Source organism: Dasypus novemcinctus, chromosome 17, assembly GCF_030445035.2.
Source record: "Dasypus novemcinctus isolate mDasNov1 chromosome 17, mDasNov1.1.hap2, whole genome shotgun sequence".
Lineage (NCBI taxonomy): Eukaryota > Metazoa > Chordata > Mammalia > Cingulata > Dasypodidae > Dasypus > Dasypus novemcinctus.
This window is the reverse complement of record NC_080689.1, coordinates 58,508,418-58,536,070: the sequence shown is the minus strand read 5'-3', so window position 1 is coordinate 58,536,070 and position 27,653 is coordinate 58,508,418. Positions and strand designations below refer to the sequence as shown.

Here is a 27,653-nt window from a genome sequence, read left to right as displayed (position 1 = left end):
CTGAGAGGGAATGTTTGTTTCTGCAGATGTGATGGGCAAAGGAAAATGCCAAATTTAAGGACATGGAATGAAGTCCTCCTGGAGCACTGCAGAGCTTAGTCCTCATGGTGATTACATCATCGGAGCAGACAGAGATGAGTCTGGAAGTCTGCTCAGCCTTGTATGAAGGAAAACCACTGCAACTTTATGTGTAAAGGGCAGAACATGGCTGAGAGGTGCTCCTTATACCCAATTCTGCACGGATGGAGAAGGCAATCTAGGATATGGCATTAAAAAGGAATATTTGTAGCAAATACTTCCATGCCTGTTTGAGGCAGGAAAGAAAACTTCTCTTCCTGGAGAGAAGACTGTGACCCACCTTACTCCCCGCAGGGAAGGGTTTGGGTTTACCCACCGGAGGGTTGAGGTCCGCCATTTTTGCCACCATCTTGAATGGGAGGAATTACACAGGATCCATCTGGACTTTCTCTTGGGTCCACCCCATCAGCTGTCAGTAATGTTCTCAGGAAGGGTGTGCCAACAGGATTGTCACTGCGAGCACAAGTTACTCGTCCTCTGATTCTTAGCTACAACCCAGCATCTCTATCACCATGCCTTCAGCCTTCAGCCTTCAGCCAGGAGGACCACGCAGTTGAGCGCACCTCCCAGCCCTAGTTTCTCTGCACCACAGCTAATTCCGGGTGTGCAGTTACCAGGAGGCACACAGCCTGGCTTGCCACCTCTTCCTTTCTTGCCTCGCCTTCCTGTTGGTCTCCCATTGCCCTCCCACGGGCCGCTGTCTTTCCTTCCACCCTTGGAGCCTGCCTTTTGAACCCCTGGCTACTTCTGCAGCGGGAAAGCCTGCTTCCCACTCACTCTGGATAAGAAGTCCTTGTCTAAGACCCCTCCCCACCCCTCTGTTGTTGATACTCAGTGAACCCACTCAGTCAGGGAGAAGCCCAGAGAAGCCCATTTCTGCAGTTTTGCATGAATGGGAGTGCTCCAGCATTGCCTTATCAACAAACCATTCTTTGGATTCTCATAGAATATTTATCTTCACAAAGGCTTGGTTGCAAATGCAGACTATCATTAATTTCAAGTTGGTGTTTTTATAGTCTCTGTAGGACTCCTGTAAACAGTTATAAAAGTAAAATAAGCAAAAAAGAAATGGGATTTGTATCCCGCAAAGTGGAACGGGGCAATGTCAGAAAGTGCTTTTATTTTTAAATAGTGTGAAGGTAGAGGGCGTACAGCCTTCTGTGGTTACTCCTGGGGATGCTCATCTTTCCAAGGGGTTAGCGGTTGGCGGTCTCCTGTCTTGTGCCTTCTCCTTCAGAAGAAAATGGAATAGCTTACCACTCTTAGCACACAAACCCAACACTTCTCGTACTTTTTAAACCTCTTGCAAGAATGCAAACCACTTTGCTCCACAAAAGAAAATGTCTTTGTTTTTGTGAGTTGCATCCTTTTGAAATGTTTATAAGAAACTCCCAACTCAAGATATCAGCTGAAGTACTGAGTGTGCACAAATAATCGAATATCTTTTAACAAACCTTTCTTTTGAGCTCTCAAGTGATTCGGATAAAAATTTTGCTAATTGCTGCTGTTGATATTTTTTATAAGTACACTCTGAAATGGCATTTAAAAGTAAATGAAGATGTTTTGAATCCAAAACATTAAAATAACATGTCTCAGCTTTCGTAGGGAAGGATGAATCTATATAACTTAGTGACTATTTGAATGCTGAGAGAAAAAGGAGAGGAAAGAATCAAAGACTACACCAAGTAGAATTATATTGTAGGGTTTCTAATTTGTTCATGCATGATAACTTTGGGGCAGGGGGAGGTGTGAGGGTTCAAGTAACACAACCCTGATTAATTGTTGACAGAATAAAAGCTGTTTTGCATATGCCCACTTTATAGCATATACCAAGTAATTCCAAGTGACATTGACTTTGTTTACAATGTAATTTAGACGGACAGAGTGTTATTCTGATTGTTTTATACTTAAGTGAGACCCAGAGAAATAGATTTATCTGAAGACAGAAAACTGGAATTAGTGATGGACAAGCCTGGGGTTCAAGTTCCTGGTCATGGCCAGTGCCTGACAAATTATCTTCTTCCTGTCCCTAATGGTTCCTTTGTTTATTCAGCTTAATGCACTGGAGCACTATTCAGAGTATTTGGATTGATTTCATGGGAAATTTGATTGATAATGCAACCAATATGTAAAATTTTAACATTCTTCATAGAGCAGAAGAAACATTTCTTCCTTTCAACTTTTCTGATTTTAATGGTTACACAAATTAAATGCAGCTGGAATTAATTTTGTTGTGAGGTAGGGCTTCAGCTTTTACCCTTCCAAATTGCTTGCTGGTTATCTCAAAACAACTTATTAATTAAAGATATAATTTAAAAATGTTGCTTGTGCCCAAAATGCTATTAAAAAGTGAATACTAATGAAAACTTGGAAAAATTCTGACACATTTTTCTGTTTGCAGATGGTTTCATTCCAGTTAAGATGAATTCAAGGCTTAACGAGACCTTGGAAAGAAACAAATTCAGGAATTAGTAAGAGATGTCCCTTCACCTATAAAAATTTAAATGGAGGAATCGAATTGAAAGTGCTGAGGAAAATAAAAGTGGTTTGTAAGAGAAATGCAGAAATAACACAAATATTGAGAAGCTACAAGGTTATTTACTGAAGTACTGCCTGCAACACAGCCTCATTTCTTGAGCAGCTGCACATTTCTGGACTTTCCTGCAGGTAAAATCAATCCCAGTCAAATTTTGGTTATAGGAAATTAAACACAATCCTGATACAGTAATTTTTTGCGTTTTTTCTGTTTTCCCTTTCGATTCTTTCATTTAACATGGATTACTTATTTTAAAATTGAGGTGAAAGTCACATAACATAAAATTAACTATTTTAAAGTCAACAATTTGGTGGCATTTAGCACATTCAGTGTTGTACAGCCATTACCTCTATCTAGCTCCAAAACATTTTCATCTCTCCAAAATAAAACTCTGTATCCATTAAAGTTATTCCCCATTTCCCCCTCTCCCAGTCCCTGGCAACTACCAATCTACTTTTGTTTCTATGGATTTACTTATTCTGAATGTTTCATATAAATGGAATCATGCCATATGTGGCCATTTGAGACTGACTTCTTTTACTTAGCATAATATTTTAAAGGTTCATCCACATTGTAGCATGTATTAGAATTTATTTCTTTTTAATAGTTGAATAATATTCCATCGTATGGATATATCATAATTTGTTTCTTCATTCATTTGCTGATGGACATTTGGATTGTTTTCACCTTTTGGTTATTGTGAATAATGCTGCTGTGAACATTCACAGGATTTGTTGAAGTTCCTGTTTTGAAATTTTTTTTGGGTCTATACCTAGGGGTGGAATTGCTAGGCCATATGGTAATTCTAGTTTAATTTCTTAAGGAACCACCAAACTGTTTTACACAGTGGCTGCACTGTTTTACATCCCTGCCAAAGAAGTATTAGGGTTCCATTTTCTCCACAGCTTTACAAGCATTTATCATTTTCTGTTTTTCTGATTTTAGTCATTTTTGTGGGTAGTATCTAATTGTGGTTTCGATTTTCATTTCCCTGATGACTAATGATGTTGATCATTTTTAGATGTGCTTGTTGGTAGCATGGGTTACATTTATAATTTGAAAACTGTTACTAGAAATAAAGAATACATTGAATATAGAACAACTAAAGAAGAAATAACAGTAGAGAATTTAGTGGAGGGCACAAAATCATCTGCTTGATGTAACAGTTTGCAGAACAAGGGGCATTTTATTATGATCAGGATGTTATGCACTCAAATAATCTGCACGTTAGCTTCATTACAAAAGACAAATAAACAGAAAAAAGGTTGATTTTAGGAATTTATTATTTTTTTAAAAAAAGCAACTTTCAGGGTTTGTCATTGTACAGGTTTAGCTCAGTCTCCTATAGCATGGTACAGTGATAACTGATTTTTATAATAATGACTTAGAGGCACCGAAGATCCGTAAGTGTCTTCTGTATTATCACAGAAAGAAGATTTAGAAGAGTTTAATGTTAAGTGTATTTAAAAAATCATATTCTAATTCTTTTAAATTGGTTATCCAAAAATGATAATATAGTAGAGCTCAGATAACTAGAAAAGGCACTTGACTAGAACATCCCATTCCCACCCAATGTGCATTAACAGGAGTTTTACTGCATATGTCTTTATATAGTTGGCAAACTCATTCAACCCATTTTACACAGCATTAATTTTATTTTTTGAGTTGGTAACAGGCTGAAACTGTTGCTCATTATCTCATAATCTTTTTTCTAATTATTTGATGGATTTTCTTCCATCTGGCATTGTGTTTGGCTTTGAGTGCATATGAGACTTCAAGTTCATCGCTGCCCATTCTAGTGATTAGGTTACCTACGGCCAGATAGCCAAAACTACTGATTTATTTATCCACCAACTCTGTTCTTTATGCTGGTAAAGAGAAACCTTACGTCTTGGTGGAGTGTGTACCGAGCTCCGGGTCAGAAACTGTGAGCTGGTGGTCAACAGAGCTGTGCAACTCAAGGTTCTGCTTAATGCTGTGCAAACAAGGGTCTCGTCATTTCAGTAACTAATAGTACATTTATAAAAGCAATACAGTCATGGAAAAAACCAACAAGCACAGCTTGGTAGAATAACCTGCCATGAAATATCATTGGCTTTATAATAATTTACTACAACCGTTCTTTTTATTCACAATGGATAGGAAATGCTTCCATCTAACACATGGAATACGAATATATACAACAAAAATTTGGCTTTAATTAAAAAAAATCTTCACGAGGGCAATAACACGGGGGTTGAAAAATAATTTTGTGCAGTTTCCTGATCACAATCATATATATTCTACCTTTTCCAGGGAATGGCATGAGTAATGACAGATTTTATAAACCAGTTAAAGAATTTTCCTGCCTGTCATAGCCTACTATTAAAATATTACCTTGTTCATACAGTGTATAATGTTTCCCCTTCTCACGTGTAATTCTACATTACTAGAGATGACATGATGAGTGAGTTTTAAAGACAAACCCTGCTAATCCTCTACAAAATTATAATGTATTTGCAGTTCCCTATTTCATACAAAAACTTCACCAAAACAGCACCTTGGAAACTGCACAGGGCACCTGATTGAGATGTTGAGATCCTGGGTTTTGCATTTTCACCTGATGCTGCCATCTTGCCGCATGGCAGGGGTCAGCATCTTGACTTGGGCTTTCTCGTGGCAGCAGCTAGTCACGCTGCAATGGTGTGGGGTGGACTGTTTCGTACTGCCAGCAGTCGAAACAGCTGTGATGGGCTCAGAGTCTCTAAGCTGTGAGCCTGGGAGACCCATTCTCCAATGGAATGGTTTTCTGGGGCCTAGCAATGTCACTGCAGGTGGCCAAGGTATTTGGCCCCTGCTTTCTAAGGGATTATACTTAAAAAGAAGCTGAGTGTTCTGAAAACAGACAATGCGGTGGGTGGGATGGGGTGGTGGCAGGGAAGGGGGTCACTTTCTTAAGTCCTGAAAACCATATCTCACTCAGCTCTGAGAGAAGGCCAGGAGATTCTCTGGAAGTAGCAGGCATGGGGAGGAGGGCTGGGTCTGAGATGAGCTTGGAGAAGTTTGGTGTGGGCACTCAGGTTCAGTGCCACGGTCCCCCACTAAGGCACTCGGCCTTCATCTATTCTCCCCTGACTGTACCTTTTATGTTTCTGGGCTTCCCCATTTCCCATACAATCCATTCCTTTGCTTTCTAAGGCTGGGATGGCAAAGAGGGTTCATCTCTTTCTCGATTCTGACTGATGGGTGGTGGTTCTCTGGAGTTATGATTTGAGAGGGATTTTGAAGAAATATTTTGGTTCTGTGGGAAAGAATGCTGTGATTGATAAGCAATGTCTGCCATGGGTACAAGAATTGGTGTTGTAGAATGCACACCATTCCCTTACCTCCCTGTTCTAAGTGAGGTGAAAGGATGATGATGGCTGAGGGATCTTTGGAGACTATAACCCAAAGTACTAATAAATTCATATTAAATTTACATTGTTTTGTTCCAGTAAAGGTTTAAATATTTGAGGGGGAATAGCAATAGACATTTTAGGTCCTGCGAGAAGCTGGAGGGGAAGATAATTTTAAACAGTTTTGTGTGGAAGGCCTTCCCCAATGACCTCTGTTTTCATCTCTGGGTGATGAGGCCCAATGCTTAGAAAATTATTATAGGGCTTATTGATCAAAATAGATTCAGAAAGGCTTGAAGGAACTGTGTGTCCCTAGGCAGGGTGGATATTTCAGGCAGAGCATTTCTGTGTTGTGTGTTGCACATCTGGCATATTTTACCTTGACAAACAGCTGGTAATATTTGTGAGTATGCTGGAAGGCCATGGAAAGAGAGATTTGAAGTCACACACTCATGCCTTTCTCAATATTAATCAGACAGCCTGGGAATAATTTCCTTATTATTTCAGGACCATTACCTTTCAGCTCTCCCTAGAAGTCTTGGTGTACAACTTTACCAAGACAGGAAAAAAAAAAATCAGTGAACTCTGCGGTAGGTGCCAATGATGCCTTTTGGGAGGATGAGTTCACGTTTGTCTCTGGAAAACAGGATCAATCACCTCTTTGTATCTCATGTGATTTAAACATAAGCCAAACCTTGATTTTTCACATTAACCATTAACAGGTTGCTCTTCGACAATGCCAGGGTCTATTGATTTAGGGGACCATGTCTGGCCAACGCAGCCACCTCGAGCTGCTGGTGGCCGGTGTGTTTTAGAAACTGTCTGTTGCTCCCATCAACACACCCTTGTCAGTGCACACAGCTGATTTCACTTACACATCAACATGTCAACATACCTTTTTCCATCAGTAAACACCTGCTCTCTTCCTCACTTGGAAACTGGGAGAATTTGGAAGGAAAATAAGGCACATTTTTTACTCATTTGCAAATCCCAGAAGAACATCCTGTTGGTGGTATACCTGTCTGATGCTGAGTTTCGTGCCACACCGGGGACCCCAGTTTTTCCAATGTAGGCAGAGGGTTCCGATGTTGTAGGCAAAGGGCTTCCACCTCCACAGGTGGTGCAGAGGGGCAGGGATTCCTTGGCTCCTAGGCAAGGGTCCAAGGGCGAGTGGTGGAGGTGCAGTGGAGGAGAAAGGGCAGCATTCAGAATCCCAGCAATGATATTTTTTTATCCAACTCTGGGTTTCACCCTCAGAGAAATGATTTTCTTTCTGGTCTGCATGAGACATAATTCCATTTAGAGCATCTTGGCAGTTTCACTGTCTTTGGAACCTTCTAGAGGTGACAGATGGCTGGCTATAAATGTGACTGTAGTTGCCTCATCATTTGTTTTCAGGCAAATCAAGGTTTCTATTTCTTTCCGCTGGTCACGATTGCTGGGCATGACAAACCAATTTTTAGTGTGTGAACGTCAGTGGGCTTTGCCATGACTCATTCCCAAGTGGAAGCCTCCTCTAACTGGAAAGACCTGTTCTAACACCACGGAGGAGCCTCCTCCCCAGAGTTTCTGAGAGAGCCCAGGGCATGAACTTTGGGTTCTAGACAGAAGGCCTAGGGGGAGGTCGGGAGGGGGGTGGTGCCCTGTTGGGGGGTGGAGCCTGGGGAGGAGGAGGGAGAGAGGACGGTGGGGATGGAATTGGAGGGGTGGGGGTGCTAGGGGGCGGGGGAGGGCAGTGGGGAGCAGGGGGTGGGGGGGTGTAGATGGGGGCCGGAGGGGGCGAGTTGGTGTGGTAGGCGTTGTTGAGAGGGTACTTGGCAGGCGGATTGTTCTTGACTCTGGTAAAGTTGATGCAGCGCCCCTAGAAGAGAAAAAAGAAGGAAATGTGAGCTGATCCTTGCTACTGCCTTAAAACCAGGGTGAGTGAGAAGCGTAATAGGCAGCTTGAAGGAACTGTTGGGAAAGCAGACCTGCTGTTTATGACAATGCTGTATGGATGTACAGTAGTACTCAACATCAGATCAGCTCTGTCTCCTTTTTCTGGGCTCATGATGATGCAAAATAATTGGTTTAAATTCACTTTCCTGATGAGGCAGGCTAGTAAAACAGGGAATCAATAGAAGGATCTGGGCTCTTTTCCTCCGGTTGCCTGAGGAACCCCAGCCATCAAGAATGGGACTAACTATCCGGACCAGGAAGTTCATGACCAACAGACTGCTTCAGCGGAAACAAGTCATCCTGGAAAGGCAACAGTACCTAAGACAGAAATTTGGGAAAAACTAGCCAAAATGTACAAGACCACACCTGATGTCATCTTCATATTTGGATTCAGAACCCATTTTGGTGGTGACAAGACAACTGGCTTTGGCATGATTTGTGATTCCTTGGATTATGCAAAGAAAAATGAACCCATACACTGACTTGCAAGACCTGGCCTGTATGAGAAGAAAAAGACCTCAAGAAAACAGTGAAAAGAATGCAAGAACAGAATGAAGAGAGTCAGGGGGACTGCAAAGGCCAATGTTGGTGCTGGCAAAAAGAAATGAAGTGCCTAGCAGTGAGCCAGCGGTTGGATAACAGAAGGAGTAAAGATTCTTCCATGACTTCATCGGTGATTGTGCAGATTTTTCAGCAGAGGATTAATAAAAACTATATAAACTAAAAAAAAATACAGACGGATCTGGAACCGGCAAGAAACCCACGTGGACACCGATCTCCCCAAGACGGCTGCTGGAAGGACCTTGCAAGAAACTCCATTCAGAACGAGATTTCCTCCGGAAGCCAGGAGAAGCCCGGGTATTCTCCCCGGGCCTTATCACTGGGCCCTTCGGGGGGATTGATGGGTGGGGTAATCAATCAAAACAGCAAACAGCTGCCGACTCCCCCAGGGCATTAGCAAAGGGGTGGAGTAATTAATGGTTTAAAAAGCAAGTAGGGAAATCAAACCACGGCTGCTCTTGCCTTCACCCCCTCCCCCCACCTTTTCTCCCCCTTCCTGCAACAACACACGGAAACCTGGGGATTTGTAATCTGTAACAGGGAATTGTAGTCTATAAATTGGCCCTCTTTATCACTTTTCAGGTCCCTTCCTCTCCACCTGGGACCTTCGATCTATTATTTTCTCCCATTTCTCTCCTCTCCATTCCTTAAAAAATTACTGGCCTAAATAACCTGGCTTTGTTCTTGAAATTCATTTCTTGTAACTTAGCCAAGGACCTACAGGAAATCTGGCAACACTGATGTCCTTGTCTTCAGCGGGAGGAAGAGAAGGTGACTAAGCTTAACTTGGATGCTCAAGGTCAAGCAGTGCACAGAGGTCATCGAATTTAATCTCTTCATTACCCTTGTGAGCCAGACACAATGACTATTGTAATAATCACTAGTTGTTCCACATTTCATAGGTAAGGAATTGAGGCCCAGAAAGATCGTCACTTTTGCAAGGCGGTACAAAGGGCAAGATGTGGGGCTGGTAATTATAGGTCAAAACAGGCACTAGAGCACCTATTCCTCCTGAAACACTATCCCAAAATTCTAGAAATAAAAGTAATTTATTTCAACTCATTTTAACTACACTCCTGGGAGGCAGGAAGGGGTTAACAAGGTGCGTTTAGCCCATATTATATTGTAATTCAAGGAAGTGGGATTCAGCTCTTATCTGAGCCCTGCCCCCTCAGCTCCAGGTCCCGGTGGGCTCAGGGCCCCCTGTTAGTGGGAAAAGGCGCAAATGGTCCTGCCTCCTCCAATGCTGTCACAGTGAGTCCTGCGCCTGTTCTGGCTGGAGAGACCCTCTCCCTCCCGAAGCTGCCGCGCCTGTCCCCTGACTCTGAGGTTCTTAAGAAATATAAGCCGGGCACATTTGTTCCCAAGCAGGGCATCGACCCCGAATTCTGCCTCTTTCCCGCCTGCCTGGGAGCCCACCTGGGCCGTGGGGAAGGACATCCAGAACCCTCCGGGATCATCTCGAAGTCCAGAATCGAGGGCCGGCCTAAGAAGCCCTCTCTTCCCTGCGGCACCTCGTCATTGCCATAACCCCCCCAAATCTCCACAGGCACCTCAGCAGCCCTCCTCCCCGCACACGGCTCGGAAAGGGGGGCAGCTGAGGGGCTCCCACTCGGGGCGTTCTCCTTCCGGGGTGTCTGCTCCTTTCCTATGTCCCGCAAAGGCCCTCCCTGGCCTCGGCTGGGCGAGCTGCCCGCCTCCCTCCCAACTTCCCCCGCCTGGGTCTCTCAGGTGTGCGTCCTGGGGCCACAGGCCCCTCCCCGAGAGGCTGAGCAGGGCCCACCCCTCTGGCCTGCGGCTTCCCCGTCTCCCTTTCCTGCTCCTGGGAACCCCGTCCCTGGATTCTGAGCTGTGCTGGGGCTGGCTGTGGGGCTTTCCTTGGCATCGCCCTCTGGGGGGCGTCTGGCCAGGAGAGGGGATGTCCAGGGGGGCCAGGGCTTCCCTTCTAGGCTTTTTGGGAGCAGAGCTTGAAGGGAAATGGAGAGGGGGGGTTGTGGAATTTAGGGAACAATTGCTTGTAGGGCAAGGGGGAAAGAGGAGGGTGCTCTTTGAGACCTGGCTCTGGGGGAGCGTTGCAGCGGGACGCGATGCGTGCCTGTGGGAGACGGTGGGAGACGGTGGGGACTGAGCAAACCTTTCCTCGCCAGGCACCTCCCCACTCATCCTTCAAGTCATAAGCCGAGCCCCTTTCCCGCCCGCCAGGCACGGCTCCCCTATGACTCCAGCCTCTTTATCCTTTGCCCCCTTCCCTGAATTCTTCTCTAGTCACAGTCTACACCACAGGCCTGCACACTCTTTAATCTGTAGACCGCTTTGCCTCCCTGACCACAGGAGAAGCTTCTGGAAGGCGGCAGCCTTGTTTGGTCTTTGCAGGCCCATGACCCAGTGCCTTGTGGGGTGCTCTGCCCAGGAGGGAGACTCTCAGTCAAACTGAGTTATTTGAAGCCACTTGGGAAACTGTAGGCTCTTGGACAACATCAGCCATGAACTGAAAATTCATTTACAAGACACGGCATGGATTGGAGAGAAGCTTGGCTGGGAAGGGCCAACCTTAACTGGAATGCAGAAAGTTTAAGATCTGCAATGATGTGTTCAGGTTCCAGCACCCCATTTTCTCTGGGCTTGTACTTCTTGAGGTTAAATCAGGATGCAACCTTATTAGGTTGCCCCCTAACTACAGAAATAAGTACTCATCTTCTTATTGCATTGCCCAGAACTGCCAAATCCTGCTCAACGACACATTCACACATTAAGTTGATTTTGTAACCCAGTACTGTAAATTCCTAGTTGTCCAAGCAGTTTCCTTTTAATAGCTTTATTAAGTCTAAGCCTTGATTTTAGTTTATTTATGATTCTGGAGAAAGCTCTTTTTTTTTTTTTCTTCAAGATGTTAAAGTCCTAATGATTAACATCTGTGATAAATTCCAGGAATGGACAACTCAGAGTTGGGATTTACTGTACTACATATTCTGCCCTTAGTTCCTGGACATGCTAAGCCTGACCGAGGGGCTCAAGAGACCCATTTCCTTTAAAGGAAGGAAAATCTTGATCCTGGGGAAGGAGCTGCTGGTGCTTGGTGTGGGGGCCGGGGGCTGGAGAGTGTCCTGATCTGGCTTCAGAGCCCCTTCAGAGCTGGCGTTCCCACTGCTTTCCCCCTCCTTTGGAGATCAGTGATGGTGGGATGGGGGAAGAGAGGAGGCTAATTAATCTGCAGGCCCTTTACTTATATCATGAAATTGTGACTCTCATTTTTACTAGAGCCTATTTTGTCCTGCCTTCTTCTACCAATAACTCTGCTCTCAACCCAGATTAGGATCCCCAAATGTTTTCAAAAAGGTCTGAGGATGAATGAAAATTGTGGTTAATAATATAAGAATGTTCTTCTTCTACAAAATCTTAAAAATATGGTGATACATGAGAAAACTACAACTAATGTAACTGAAGGATGATAGGTAATAGTAATACTGTAATATTTTTGCAGCAATGGCAAGGAAGATATTATATCAGTTCTCAGGGACAACAATAGGGGTAACAAGTGGTTATGGGATTTTTCCTTTGGGAGTAATGAAAACGTTCTAAAATTGACTGAGGTGATGACAGCACAACTCTGAGATGACTGTGAGAGCCACTGAGCATACACTTCAACTGAACTGTACAAAGCATGGGGCCATATAATACAGGGAATGCAGTGGTGGAAGATGGATTGTGGTTAACAGGACAAATATGAGAGCATTCTTTCATGAACGATAAATAAAATAATATTAATATAGGGTGTTAATAATCGGGTGGGTTGGGGGGAAAAAATACCAAATGTAAATGTTAGTAGTAACATTCTGACAATGCTCTTTCGTAGTTTGTAACAAATGCTCCAGCACAATGCAAGATGTTGGTGGGGGGCGCTGTATGGGAGCCCACTATGATGATAGGCATGTTGTTTTTAAAATTCACAGCTTTTATTATATACTTAGTGTTTATGTATGATCATGTATGAATGATAAACTTCAACACAATTAAAAAAAATAAAACAAACAAAAAACAGATCTACAGGGATAAACGATGATCTCGTGCACTGTCAGCTAAAGATGGAGTGAAAGGGGTGGCTGAGGGGTGGGGGCGGAGGTGGCGGTGGGCGCGAGGCAGGGAGAAAGGCCCCCTCCAGGTCGGCCCTCCAGCTGCCAGGAGTGGGTGGGATGGGGGACAGGCAAGAAGCCCCCTGCCTGTGGTAACACCTGGGGGACACCCACGAGTCACCTGCTACAGAGCACTGGATTGCAGTTCATCAGAGACTCCCGAGGACGTGAGAGCTGAGCACAGAAGCCCGAAGGAGTGGGCGAGCCCCCCGGCTCTGCCGTGCGACACGGGGGTGGGGAGAGTGATGCCACCTAACCTGGACAGTCATTCCGAGGAGTGAGCTAATCAGTGTTGCTGGAGGACCTGGGACACTGCCCGGCATGTGGTGTTTGGTAAATGAAGCTGGGTCCAGTGCTGTCCCTTTGGAGATGGGGACACAGATGCTCAGACACAGTAATGATCACGCCTAGGGTAGAAAGGTGAGTTGGAGGCTGTATCAGGTTTTCCTCCTCCTACTTCAGTGCCTTCCTGGAAAGTTGCAGACCAGAGAGTCTACACCCTACACCTGGCTTCTGTAATAAAACTGGCACACAGGAAGCAAATGTAAGGCTGGGCATTTGACCACAGCAGCTCCCAGAGCCTGCTCTTTTGTGCACCGTCTTGGCCTCACACTTAACTCCTATAGTGTAATTATTTCTTATAGGACCTCCCACCGTGCTTTGCACACAAAGGTGACTGATGATGCATTCACAAGTACTTATCTTCCTGAAAGAAGGTGCAAGCTATGCACCAGTGAATCCCTGGGGTCATGTACAGTAAGAAGTAATTAGGTCTTTAGGGGTGTGGCTGCAAATTAAATTCTTAAAACCTGAGCCAGAGGAGCCAACTCAAACTCTGTAACATTTAGATCATATAATTGGCCTAAAGATCAGTTTACACGACATCATTTTTTGCTTGCTAGAGGATAATAGAAAGGCCAGATGTTCCCAGTGTAGTATGTGCCAGCAAATTCGAGCCAGTGTTTGGTTAAGGGTTGCTAGGACGACTGGAGCTCTCACTTCATACCCCGGTCTTTCTAACCCAGTTTAATTCTCCACAGTTTTGCTTTCGGGTGGTTTGATTCAGATCCACGATTTGACTTTGACCTCAGTTTACCTCGGCTTCCTCATTTACAAAGTATGAATGCCAATTATCTTTATACATTAATGAAATACTTTAACCAAATTCTAAAGATGCTAGGTGTCTTTCCTTTCAGGCACTAAGTTGGCAATTTGTATTTGCTGAATTTAAGGGTGCTGGGAGGGTTAATAAAAATGTCTAGCCACATCATCATCTTTATTTCTTATCAAAACCCTGAGTGGGAGCTAATGTGGCTCAAGCAGCTGAGTGCCTGCTTCCTACATGGGAGGTCCCAGGTTTGGTCCCTGGTGCCTCCTAAAAACAAAAACAAAAACAACAAGCAAACAAACAAAAAACAACCGAGGGGAGCCAGTGTGGCTCAGTAGTTGAGCACTGGTTTCCCACATACAAGGTCCTGGGTTCAATCTCTGGCCCAGGTACCTCAAAACAAAAATAAAAAACAAAACCAAAAAACAAAAAATCCCCCCATCAGCTAAGTGCTATTATACTCATTGTACAGAACAATTTCAACAACTTGCCCAAGATTAAACCAATAAGGGGTTAACGCAGCTCTGCTTGCCTCAGGAACTCATCCTCTTTTCACTCTATCATCCCGAACATAGAGGAAAAGTAAAAATAATTTCTAGAAGGACTTGCAGAATGTATCACAATGAAGCCCTTGGCCACAGTCCATCTTCCACATGGCTGTCAAGAGATCTTTCTAGAACATAAATCCAGTCAATTCACTCTCTGGCTCAAAATTCTTCAATGGCTCCCCTTCACCTTTAAAATAAAATCCAAATGGTTCAGCATGGCGTATGTAGCCCTTTGTGATCGGGCTTTTGCTTATATTTTTCAATTAATTTCCTACTCTTTCATTGCAGAATGTCCAACCTGCCCTCCACAAATACTTGCTCAATGAAAGAATATAATATGCTACCTGGTACTCTTCTCTGAATGTTTCTCAATACGGACTTTGCTCCCCAACTTGAGGTCTTCTTCTCTTGAGGCCTTTGTGGCAGCACTGGGCTCAGGGAGGCACTCAACAAAGTAAAGCAAGCCTTCTTGGAAGACCCAGCTTTCCCTGCAAATTTAAGTTCTCAGAGGATGAAGGGTCCATTAACACAGGTGCAAGCTTAGGGCTCCTTAGACACCTCCTTAAGGTCTCTTTGGACATCTTCTAGGCTCTTGGAGGAGGTGCACAGATTTCCCTGTGCTCTTCTTGGCTTCTACACATGAAATGTTAACATGCTACCTTAAAAAATAAAATACTTTTTTTTTTTCTGGTTTGATTGATTTATCAAAGGAAATAGTCTCTTAATAAATCCCTATAACTAAATTGGGGGTGGCATGCTCTGAAATGATTCTGGAGCCACAAGGATGAAAGCTCTTGTTGACCAGGTTCTGGCTATGAACTACAGACATGGATGGTCCAAGAGAAGACAGACAGGAAAGTGGTGGAGTGGCACTGGGTCTGCCATGTGCGTCAGGGTTGGGAGGCAGAGTTCTACTTTCAGTCCTGCCACTAATGGACTCACTGTCAAACTTTGAGCAAGTCATTTTCTCTCTATGGGCCTCAGCTTCCTCATCTGTAAAATAAAGTTGTGCTAACTTGATGACATCTAAGAGCCTTTCAGTACTAATATTTTATGACTCCATCAAAATCCGAGTTACTTTGAAACCCTTTCTTTGGCTACTTTAATCTGAATTCTTTTGGGGCAGCCAGGATCCATATCTTTTCATTCTACTTAAAGTTTGGCCAACTCTTTGTATTGCATATTTTCCAGTTGTCATAAATTGAAAATCCAAAATTGGATGCTCCACCTTCTGCTGTACTGTTGCTGTGGTAAGGATTTGAACTTGCCTGTGAGTTCTGAATTTGGGTTTGTGGGAAGACAGGGGAGATGTGAGAAGAGTGGGGGCTGATTGTGTGCAAGAGTCTTGCAAGTGGTGAGCGCATGCGAGCTGAGTGTTACAAAACATCTGTTTGGGTATCAACATGCTCAGTGGAGAGGCAGCCGGCCTTCAGAGATGGTTAAAAATATGCCATGGCTCCCACAGATTAAACCAAATAGTTTCCTATGAAGAGAGGTCATCTAAGGAAATTGGATTTCACAAGAAGAATACTAAAATAATCAAATGGAAAAAGTCTATGCCAAGTTTCTCTGGACAAATACCTTTTCTGTCTGGCCTAGTTCTTCCATTGATTGTCCTGTTTGGAGGACTCTAGGTATGTCTCAAGTTACAAAGGGATTGGGTTTCCAGAAATTGAATTAGGAGCATAGTTCCTAACTTTAATCATTCGTGAAATGGGATTTGATTCCCAGGCTAGACCACAAGAATTCATTTATTGTAGAAGGCAACTGACGTCATTCTGCTCAAGCTGATGCCCTAGTGATGAATTAGACACAGGAGCAATGGATGGAGGGCCAGACTGATGATTTAACAGCACCTTTCACCCCTTCTATGATTCTCTTCAATTGTTCGTTCATTTGTGCACTTACTCATTTGACTTATTCATTATTGAGGGCTGACTATGCTCTGGACACCTTGTAAGGCACTGCAGACACAGTGTTGATCCACCCCAAACAGTCTCTTCCCTTGCAAAGCATTTGGTCACAGACAACAATCAAATGATCCCACAAACAAATGGGTCTCAACAGCTGTATTCATGCTCTGTGACCCTGGTATCGGCCATTGTTGTTGGACCAGATGTGGGCACGTAATCTGAACTCTGCCAATCAGATTCTTTCTCCTGGGAATGTGGAATTATAACTAAGTGACAGGCAGCCAGTGAGTTGGAACCAGTCTCTTGAATAGACCAGGTGTGATCAGGAACTATGGGGTGACTATCTTTGGCCACAGTCAGGGAAAAGCAAAGAAAATGGTCTGCAAGGTCAGGGAGTGATGCAGTATAGAGAGAAGCAGAGGTGACGGATGGGAACTGCCTCCGTTCTCGATGGCTACCCTGTCCTCGCCTCTTTGTCAGGAGGTACAGCTGCCCTAGAGTTCCCTGAGAGGCTCTTGTACCTTTCCAGCAGGGACCCCCGCCCCAACTTTTACACCAGCTAGTTAGAGCCGGTTTCTCTTACTTGCATCCAAAGGAGTCCTAGCTTAGCCATCCTCCACCTGCATGTACACACGTATAACTGGCCAACGCCTGCCGTTCCTGGGTGTCCTGGTCTGCTAAGCCTGTTTATGAACCCCAGATTGGCCCCAGAGCCCTCTTCCCGACCTCCATAACAGCCTGCGCCAACGTCCCGACTGGTGTCACGTGGCCCATCTGGGCTCAAATCCCTGTTATGTAACTTAGATCTCGCTATGCCTTGTTTCTTCATCTGTAAGACTGAGCTAATTAAGCCTCTTAAGATAATGGTGAGAATAAAATGAAAGTACTTTGGAAAACTTAGTTCATAGCAAGTGCTTAAGCTGTGTGCCTATCATCTGTCCATGTATTTCCACTGGGCCTTCTCGAGGGCAGGGACTGGGCTTACTCATAGACGCATCCCGAAGGGGCCTACTGAGTGTTCATTGAATGGAATCGAATGGCAATGGGCTGCGATGAATAATGGGGACTGAGGAAGGAGAGCATACAGGAAATAGTCTGAAGCACTGGCTGGAAAAGTTTGAATTCCTTCTCTAAGTGACAAAAATAATAATTCCTCCCTTGGAGAGTTGTTGTGACTATCAAAAGGGATATGAAATGAAAAAATGAAAAAAAAAAAAAGGGGGATATGAAGCTATTCAGAAAAAATGTCAAGTTTCATGGCAATATCCCCCAAAGTGTGTTCTGTAGAACACTAGTAGTAGCATGAGTTAAGTGCCTGTGGCCAACTTTGTTTGAGAAACACTGAGTTAAAACCCAAACAGTTGTTTCATTCCAGGAATTCTCAGAATCTATTTGTAATATGCTAATAGGAGATACGAATCTCCAAGAGGGAACAGGTTTTTTTTTTTTAATCACTGAGCATTTCGTGAAACTAGTGGTCTGTGGACATGCTTCAGAAAGTGCTTCCCTATACATTAGAAGTGGGAATTGTTCCTGAGGATGGCAGGTGGGTGGAGGAAGGAACGGCTTCATGATTTCCAGGCCTTTGCAATGTGTTCCATTTTGCTCCATCTTGACCAAAATCATTGTGAGAAGAAACCTCCCAGCAGGAAGGTCTCTTCTCTTATGTCAGTGGTGACCGTCTACAGTTCAGGCAGCAGTTCCCAAAAGGATGGTTTCCCACAGAGTGTAGTGACCGATCCTGGACATCAAAGAGGTTTGGGAAATGCTGCCTTCCATGTTCCCGCTAAAAAATCAACCCAGCACATTTGCTTTGGTTACTCCCCCACTTCTGCCTGGGCTGCCCGTCGGGGGGTCTCCACTCTCAAACTGGCTTTGGCGAAGGATGCCAGAGCCCTCCGTGTTGCCCAGTACCAGGGACTTTCCACCGGTTCCTCACTTCCTCACGTCCGGGCACTGGTGGAACCTCGCTGTGGGCCCTCCCAGGTGCTGCCCATCCTTTCCCAGGCATCCTGTGCTGCGTCTGCTCCTCACACACTCTGGGGCAGCTTCCTGTGTGGGTTGGAACACCCCCTCTGTGAGGATGACTCCTGAATCTCTTTCTCCAGTTCATGGCTCCTGAGCTTCAGACACCGTCTTCCCACTGGGATCTTGGTTCAGAAGATCTCAGGGCCTCCAAAGCCAAGCCTGTGATGGCCCCTTCCTCAAAGTCTGTTGTCTTTTTTTTTTTTTTTTTGGTACTCTCTGTCCTGGCTCTATGGTGCCACTGCCTTCAAAGTCATTTGAGCCAGAAGTCTCCCTTTCTTTAACTTTCAAATCCCATTACTAAGTTCTGATTCTACCTCTGAGAGAGCTTTTATATGCGTTCACTTCTCCCGACTCTGTCACCCCTCTTCTACGGGTTCTACAGATGGGTTCATGAGCTCCTGCCTTCAGTCATTCCCTTTTCCATTGATATGTTGGTTTCCATATAATTTTACGTACACACACATAAGTATGTGTACACCTACAGACCTGTATGATGTAAATGTAAACATAAACAGACACAACCATGCCATCTTCCTGCTTAAACTCTTCAGTAGGATAATGTCTACACTCCCCAGCACAAACAGGCCCCTCCACCCTTTGCATTTCTCTCTGCCACCCCACTTCCTTTCCTTTCTTGGAACCCTACACTTCAGGTAGGGTTCATTATTTGAATGAAGCCACCGTACTCTGGCTTTTCTTTTGGCAGTCTTAATTTCATAAACCCTATTCTATGAAAGGGACACAGTGGCTCAGAGACACCTGTTTGCTTCTTTCCCCTTCCCCAGCCAAGAGCAAAGAGAAGGGTGTGTTGTGAATGGTGATGCCAGAATCTTTCTCAGTTCCCCTTTCTCCATCTCTAACTTATCCTGTCTATAAATCTCTTTTATGTGCTGTTCATGGAAAAGGATCTGAGGCCAATTCTTTCAGTGATTTGATTCATTTTGCTGACACACACACTGGCACGAGTTTCATAATAACCTCTCTGGATGCCAAAGCCGAGGGTAAGATGAAAGCACAAAGGAAATATTTGGTAACATAGGAAAACTAGAAAAATGAAGGCAAGGATAGATATAAAAATGGCACATCTTTAGTGAGAAATGTGTAAACATAGGGTTTGTCAAGAATTACTACTGAGATAAGGCTTATGTAATAATAAAAAAATTCCTTTTTTCCATCTGATTGCAAATGTTCTACATGTTCTCTGTAGAAATTTGGAATAGTTACAAAGGAAGGAGGAAGAAGAGAAGGGGAGGAGAAGACTTTTAAATTATAATACTCAGAGAGAGTTCACATTTTGTGCCTAGCCTTTTAGATGATCATACACACACACACACAGAGGCATATATTAGTGCATATATTTACAAAATGGGATCATCCTGTATTATTAATTTTTCACTCAATAATATGTTGTGATCATTGTCCCCTGATAATAAGCATCATTTTTCTGTACTATTTTCAATGATTACACAATATTACACAATATTCTACTGCACCAAATGTACTTATTAAATTCTTTATTGTTAGACATTGGGCCCATTTGATTTTTTCTATTATAAAAATATAGTGATAAAACTACTCATACATAAAAATTCTCATAATTTTATCAGTAGCTAAAGGACAGTGATAAAACTACTTATACATAAAAGTTCTAATAATTTTATCAGTAGCTTTAAGACAATTTTTTTGAGGTGGAATTGCTGGGTCCAAAAGTACCGACAATTTTACACTTAAAAAAAAAAAGTATTGTCAGACTATCCTCTAAACTAAGTTATATCCAGTTATAATCCAACAGCATTTTATGAGAATTTCTATATCCCAATATTTTTAATTACAGAATTTTATAATTTAAAAAAATTGCCGATTTGTCAGAAGGAATTGTATCATTGTTTCAATGTTCACCTTTTTATTACTTGTGAGATGAAAGAATATTTTACATGTGTGCATACATATTAGTCCTTTGTATTTCATCTTTGATGATTTGTTTGTTCACAATTTTGGCCACTTTCCTACTGAGGCTTTGCTCTTTTCTCATTGATTTATAAAAACCTTTTATATAGAAATGATGATGCCTTGGTCATGTAGGCTATAAATATTTTTCCTTTTGTCTGTGACTTGTCCTTTAAATTTGTTCATTGAGTTTTTTAAGTACAGAAGTTAAATATCTTCATTTGTGTGGCCAATTTTATCAACTTGTAGAGTTTATACTTCATATGCATTATAAAGGCCTTCACTATTCTTTTTTCCTAGGTATTTTATAGTTTCTCTTTTCTATGTTTTTAGAATGTAGACTCTAGAGCCAAACCACCAGGACTCAAAATCTGGTTCTGCAACCTGCTGTGTGATCTTGAACAAATTAATTAACCTCTCTATGTTTGTGCCTATAAAATGGGAGTGAATAATTGGTCCTATCTCAGGGGATTACTGTGAGGATTAAGTGAAATTATACATGTAAATAACTTTGAGCAGTGGCTGACACAAATGCTCAATAAATGTCACCTATTATCAGCTGAAATATATTTTGCTATAAAGGTGTGTGAGTTCAAGTTTCTTTCATTAATTTCTTAAACAGTTAGCCAATTGTGTCAATACCATTTGTTAAATAATCTACCATCTTCCAACTGATTAAATGCCACCCTTACCATGTGGTAAGATTCTCAGTTCTTTCATTTGTTTCTGAGATCTATGCTACATTTCTCTGATAATGTCTGTCTACAGCTGTAGCAGCAGAGTTTCAATTACTGTAATTTCAAAATATATTTTAATATTTGTATTAAAAGTAAACTTCTATTATTTTTCTTTTCCAAATATGCAGTATTCTCATGTGTTCATTTTCTAGAGGAACCTTAGGGTTACTTTAATTCTTTAGAATAATTTAATTCATGAATTAAGTTGGGGAGAATTGACTTTTATCCTGTTACATCTTTTCATTCAGAAACAGGACATTCAAGGAAAGAGTTGTGGTTTCCTTTATAAAGTTCTGCCTACTTTTAAAAGTATATCCCTAGATTTTAAAAAATTGTTGCTATTAATAAAGTTTAATTTTCTCTATTTCAGTATATTTGATTTAGTAAAGTCTTTCTGAATATTGCCCTTATAGTGGTTTTTTTTTGTTTGTTTGTTTTTTTAGGTGCAGTGGGGATTGAATCCAGGATCTTGTACATGGGAATCAGGTGCTAAACCACAGAACTACATCTGTTTCCCCAATGAGACTTGGTTTTTTATTTTGTTTGCTTTGTTTTTTGTTTTTAGGATGTACAAGGGAATGAACCTGAGACCTTGTACATGGGAAGCAGGCACTCAACCATTTGAGCTACATCTGCTCCCCCCTTATAGTTTTATTTATTTATTTATTTATTTATTTATTAAAGGTTTATTTATTTATTTCTCTCTTCCCCCTTCCCCCTCACCCCGGTTGTCTGTTCTCTGTATCTGTTTGCTGCGTCTTCTTTGTCCGCTTCTATCCTTATCAGCGGCATGGGAATCTGTGTTTCTTTTTGTTGCGTCATCTTGTTGTGTCAGCTCTCTGTGTGTGCAGCACCATTCCTGGGCAGGCTGCACTTTCTTTCACGCTGGGCGGCTCTCCTTACGGGGCGCGCTCCTTGCGCATGGGGCTCCCCCACGCAGGGACACCCCTGCATGGCAGGGCACTCCTTGCGCGCATCAGCACTGTGCATGGGCCAGCTCCACATGGGTCAGGAGGCCCGGGGTTTGAACCACGGACCTCCCATGTGGTAGACGGACGCCCTAACCACTCGGCCAAGTCCGCCGCCCTATAGTTTTATTTTTATTATTTTTATTTTTTATTTTTAAAGATTTATTTTTTATTTCTCTCCCCTTCCCCGCTCCCCACCCCCCCAGCTGTCTGCTCTCTGTGTCCATTCGCTGTGTGTTCTTCTGTGTCCGCTTGTATTCTTGTCAGCGGCATCAGGAATCTGTGTCTCATTTTGTTGCGTCATCTTGCCGTATAAGCTGTCCGTATATGCAGCGCAACTCCTGGGCAGGCTGCACTTTTTTTGAACTGGGTGGCTTTCTTTACAGGGCACGCTCCTTGCACATGGGGATCCCCTACATGGGGGACACTCCTGCGTGGCATGGCACTCCTCATGTGCATCAGCACTGCGCGTGGGCCAGCTCATCACATGGGTCAGGAGGCCCTGTGATTTGAACTCTGGACCTCCCATATGGTAGGCAGATGCTCTATCCATTCAGCCAAATCCACTTCCTTATAGTTTTCAAGTTAATATAATTTTGCCTTTTCATTTCTAATATATCTCATTTAATTTTCATTGCTTATTGCATAGGACAAAATGTGTAAAATATTGTTAATGAAAGAAGAGATGTCAGGTTTTATTTTAGTGTTTAATGGGAATGCCTCCAGTATTTCACAAAATAGTTTTGAGGCAGCTATTCTTACCTATGTTAAAAAAGATCTTTCAGAAAAACTGGAGAGCCTTGCCCTGATGAAGGTGATAGAGTGAGATGCTTCAAGTCTCTATCTCTTGCCCCAAAAGCTTTGAACAACCAACAAGAACAGGAAGAAATATATTTCTCAAAGCTCCAGAAAACAGTTAAAGGGTTGCAGTCAAAGGGAAAGTGCCAAATCAAGAAGAAAGCTGGGAAGTGGATATGCCTCAACTGACAGAGCATCTGCCTACCATATGGAGGGTCCAGGGTTCTATCCCCAGGACCTCCTGACCTGTGTGGTGAGCTGGCCCACGCGCAGTGCTGTCGTGCATGCAAGGGAGTGCCGTGCCATGCAGGGGTGCCCCTGTATACTGGAGCCCCATGCACAAGGAGTGTGCCCTGCAAGGAGAGCCGCCCTGCATGAAAAAAGCACAGCCCGACAGGAGTGGTGCTGCACACATGGAGAGCTGACGTAGCAAGATGATGCAACAAAAAAGAGACTCAGTTTCCCGGTGCCACCTGATAATACAAGTGGACAGAGAGGAACACACAGCGATAGACACAGAGAGCAGACAATGGGGGGGGGGGGCAGAGAGAAATAAATAAAATAAATCTTAAAAAAAAAAAAGTCACAGACTACACACACAAAAAGAAAGCTATTTAAAAGATGTAGGCTCTTGTGGTGCCCTGGCTGGCCCCTCCCTCATCCCTCACTGACTTGGTGTGCAGTTCGCCTGTTCTGCTAATGCAGATCCCTGGTCTCAGTTCCAGGGGGAGCAGAGTAACCCTCGTGCAAATAAAGGGAGCATGGATGCTTGGCCCAATCTCTCTGGTGGTGGCCTAAGGGACTTGCCATCCTAGAATCTGCCCTGTGCGAAGAACGCAGCTCACAGAGCTTTGATACAGAATGCTCTAGGGCAGTTGACAAATGGATGACTGGGGCAAGAGACTGCTGGATGTAGGACATACAGTACAGTAAGGAGACCATTAGGAAACTCTTTCCTAGGAAGAGGGGATATTTGTATTTGTGCAAATGGGAGAATTCCCAGGAACAAACATGCATGCCCAAGAAAAGACACGTGCACAGAAAGGAGCAGGGAGGCCCCTATGTTTTGTCTTAGAGCTATTCTCTAAACTCATTTATGGATAAGCCCTGAAGGAGAGCCCTTGTCCAGGTTAATCTGCAAAGACTGGAAAAAGTTTTTTTTTGGGCATTTATTTATTTTTGTTAGCTCCTGACATTCAAGGAAAGTTCTATCATAACACTAGCTGGATACAAGCTTAAGGAACAGACACCTCAGAGTCTAAATTCTTGTGCTATCATGGTAAAATATCAAAACGTCTAGGGTTCAACAAAATATTACAAAACATACAAAGAAACAGGAAGCAAAGGTCCAGACAATGGAGATTAAAACATTAGAAACCGCAAATGAGGAGGATCAGACCTGGGACATTCCAGACAAAGACTTAAAAAAAATTGCCCTGAATACACTAAGATGGCTAAAGGAAACTGTGGACAAAGAATTAAAGGAAATCAGGAGAATGAGAGATGAACACAAAGAAAATATCAATAGAGAGATGGAAATTATGAAAAGGAAACAAACAGAACTGAAGACTACAGTAATAGACATTTAAAAATTTCCTAAAGGGGTTCAACAACAGATTGGAGCTGGTAGAAGGAAAAAATCAGTGAACTTAAAAGGTAATTGAAATCATTGTCTTAGGGGCAGACAGAACAAAGAATGAGGAAAAGTGAATAGAGCCTGAGGAACCTGTGGGACACCAGCAAGAATAGCCTCGTATGCATGGTAGAAGTCTGAGAAAGGGAAGAGAGAGAGAAAGGGGCAGAGAGGATATTCAAAGAAATAATGACTGAAAATTTTCCAAGTGTAGCAAAAGACATAAATATACACATCCAGGATGCTCATCGAACTCCAAACAGGATGAATAGACCCACACCAAGCTATGTTGAATCAAACTGTTGAATGCCAAAGATAAAGAGAGAATTCTAAATGTTGCAAGAGAGAAGCAACATCATGTACAAGTGAGTCTTGATAAGATTAAGTGCCAATTTCTCACTGGAAAATATGGAGGCAAAAAGATAGTGGGAAGACGTATTTAGATTGATAAAAACAACAAAAAATTGTCAATGAAAATTCCATATCTGGCAAAACCATTGTTCAAAAATGAGGGAGGAATTAAGACGTTCCCAGATAAACAAAAGCTGAGGGACTTCATCACCACTAGATCGGCCTACAAGAAATGCTAAAGGGAATTGTTCATGTTGAAAGGAAAGGATACAAGATAATTGCCTGAAGGTACATGAAGAAATAAACATTTCCAGTAAAGATAAAGACATGGGTAAATATAAATACCAATACTATTGTATTTTTGTTTTGTAATGCCACTTTTTACTTCCTACAGGATCTAAAAGGCAAATTCATAAAATGTAAGGCTAAATCATTGGTTTTGGACTCATAATGTATAAATATGTAATTTGTGACAAGAATACATAAAAGTGACAGGACAGAGGGGTATAGGAACATAGTTTATGAATCCTATTGAAGTTAAGTTGGTATGGAAGCAAATGAGATTGTTCTAGATTTAGGAAGTTAAATTTAAGCCTCATGGTAAAATATCAGAGAATATGCAAACTCACAGAGACAGAAAGTAGACTATACATTACTGGGTCAGGGGAAGGGGTAATGGAGAATTACTGAAAATGAGTGTAGGGTTTCTGTTTCAAGTGAATGGAAAGTTGAAGCAATGGATGATGGTAAGTTTACTGCAACATTGTGAATGTGATTAATCCCACTGAATGCCTGGGAAGGGTTGGGATGGGAAGATTTATGTTGTATCTATGTTTTCACAATTAAAAGAGAGGAAGAAAAACTAAAGAGATAATGATAATTAAATGCAGTATGTGATACTGGATGGGGTCTAAGAATGGAGGAGAAAAGGCTCAAAGATACTTTACTGAGACATAAGAAAAATTGGAATATAGAATGTAAGGTTTATATCAATGTTTAATTTCTTGAACTTGGTAAGTACACTTAAGTTGATTTCATAGGTGACTATCCTTGTTTGTAGGAAATGTACATGGAAATACTATGTGCAACCTGCTTTCAAATGTTCAGAAGATAGACGGATGGATGGATAGATAGATATAGGAAGAAGAAAGAAAAGAAAGAAGGAGGGAAAAAGAAAGGAATAAAGAGAAAGAAAGACATCTGGCAAAGGTGGCAAAGTGTTAAACTGGTAGATCTGGGTATCTGGGATGGGACGGGGATATGTTGGAGTTCTCTGTATGAGGTTTGTTTGCAACTGTCCTGTAAGTTTGAATTTATTTCGAAATGAAAAATTAGAAAAGTCTTTTAATTCTTTTTTTTTTTTTTTACAGTGTAAAAAGTACTTTTATTATGTGTAGCAAATTAAGTTAATAAATCTTTTATTTACAGAATTCAACATGTGGTCATTCCACGGCTTAATTATCAAAACCAACTTAATTCCTCTGAAGCTTGAAACAAGATTTATCTTCAAGATAGCCTCTTGAAAGAATCCAAGAATATAAAGGTTATATCCAGGCATAGGTTCTGGAGCCAGCTTCCTTCTGTGAGCTCTACTGCATAACACTGGTTAATAACCTAGATTATTTGGATTATCCATGTAGAGCACATTTGTATGTAGCATGTGATTTCCATTATTTCTATTGATCAGTGCTGATACAAGCAATGTATTGAAATAAAACAAGGAATAGAATGTTCCCAACAGGCTGAATGCTAGCAAGGTAGCAAAAAGAAAGCCCAGTGGGGAGTTAACTCCACAGCAAATCAGAAACTGCATTCTAAAAGCCTTGGTAATGACCAGTCTTTCATTTCTAAGAGTTTTGAAAAAGTATTTTAAAAACTATCAATTATGTTTTATATATCATTTCAGATGATCATATTGGTAGGAAAACAGCTATGTCAGGAAAGTTTTTAAAGAGAATTCTTACAATGAAAAATAGCGCTTATGATATTTCAGAAACAGAGGACATATAAAAAGATGAAAAGCTTTCCAATTTGTTTTATGAAGTTAGATTTGTATTGTACTCAGGAAATCATTACAATTAGATAAATCTTATGTGTGGTGATACCACTTTTTGTCATTCATATTATACTTACTTATATGTTCTGACTTTTTGTTTATGTGGTTTTCAAAGATCTGTCGATGATATTGGCATTTTCAATGAAACTACTTTAGATTTATATCTCAGCTCTACTGTTTTTGCTTGGTTTACATTGATTTCTTGTTTCTACTTTCTGTAGATTTGTCTGTATTCGTTTCCAAGTGTTAACTACATGCTTAGCTCTTTTTATTTTTCTTGCTTAATAGTAAAAGAATTTAAAGCTATGAGTTTTCCAAATTCCTTAAGTTTTTCTGTTCTGTTCCAATTGTCATTATTTCTAGAATGCCAGTAATGGCTATTTTGATTTTTTGATTTCCCCTTAGATTGAACAGTAATTTTTAAAAAGTGTTTTAATAATTCTAAGCATTTTTTACAAACGTTTAATCTCTTATTGCTGACAGCTTGTGTGTGTGTGTGAGATGGGAAAATATGGTCTGTGAAAAATATACTTTTTCCTTTTCAGGTTTTCTTTTTGATCTAAGTTATAGTCAATTTTTACAAGTCTTAGAAATAATGTGAATTCTGTATTTGATAGATGCAGTTAGATAAGTACCAATTCATCATTTTTATTAGATTAAATACTCTATTTTTTCATCTGCTTGCTTGTTGAAGTCTTAAGGATGAGGTGGGTTTATTAACTTTCCTCCCAAATGTTGCAAACAATTTTATATTCACTCAAATTTTACTTTCTTGATTCATACATTGGGTCACCCGAGAGTAGCAGGAAGGGGGCACAGTCAGAACCACCTTTTTGGACAGAATTCTCTCTTCCTATTGGGGGCGGTGGTAGCTTGTCTGCAAAGATGGCTGACATCGATTCTTTCCCTCCTGTGTGCGCCACTCTCCCATTGTGAGGAGTCTATTCCT

General features: G+C 42.0%; 1 protein-coding gene and 1 pseudogene across 1 annotated transcript in view; both read right to left on the bottom strand.

Annotated features, from left to right (window-relative positions):
* Positions 1–3,879: 3,879 nt before the first annotated feature.
* The window catches only part of ANTXR1 (ANTXR cell adhesion molecule 1), a 253,844-nt gene continuing 230,070 nt past the window's right edge, over positions 3,880–27,653 (bottom strand). Inside the window, exon 18 of the mRNA XM_004449198.3 lies at positions 3,880–7,849. Within this exon, the coding sequence (XP_004449255.1) occupies positions 7,589–7,849 (261 nt within the window). The 3' untranslated portion in view covers positions 3,880–7,588. The remainder of the gene's footprint in view (positions 7,850–27,653) is intronic.
* On the bottom strand, positions 26,375–26,484 carry LOC111759593 (small nucleolar RNA SNORA32; annotated as a pseudogene).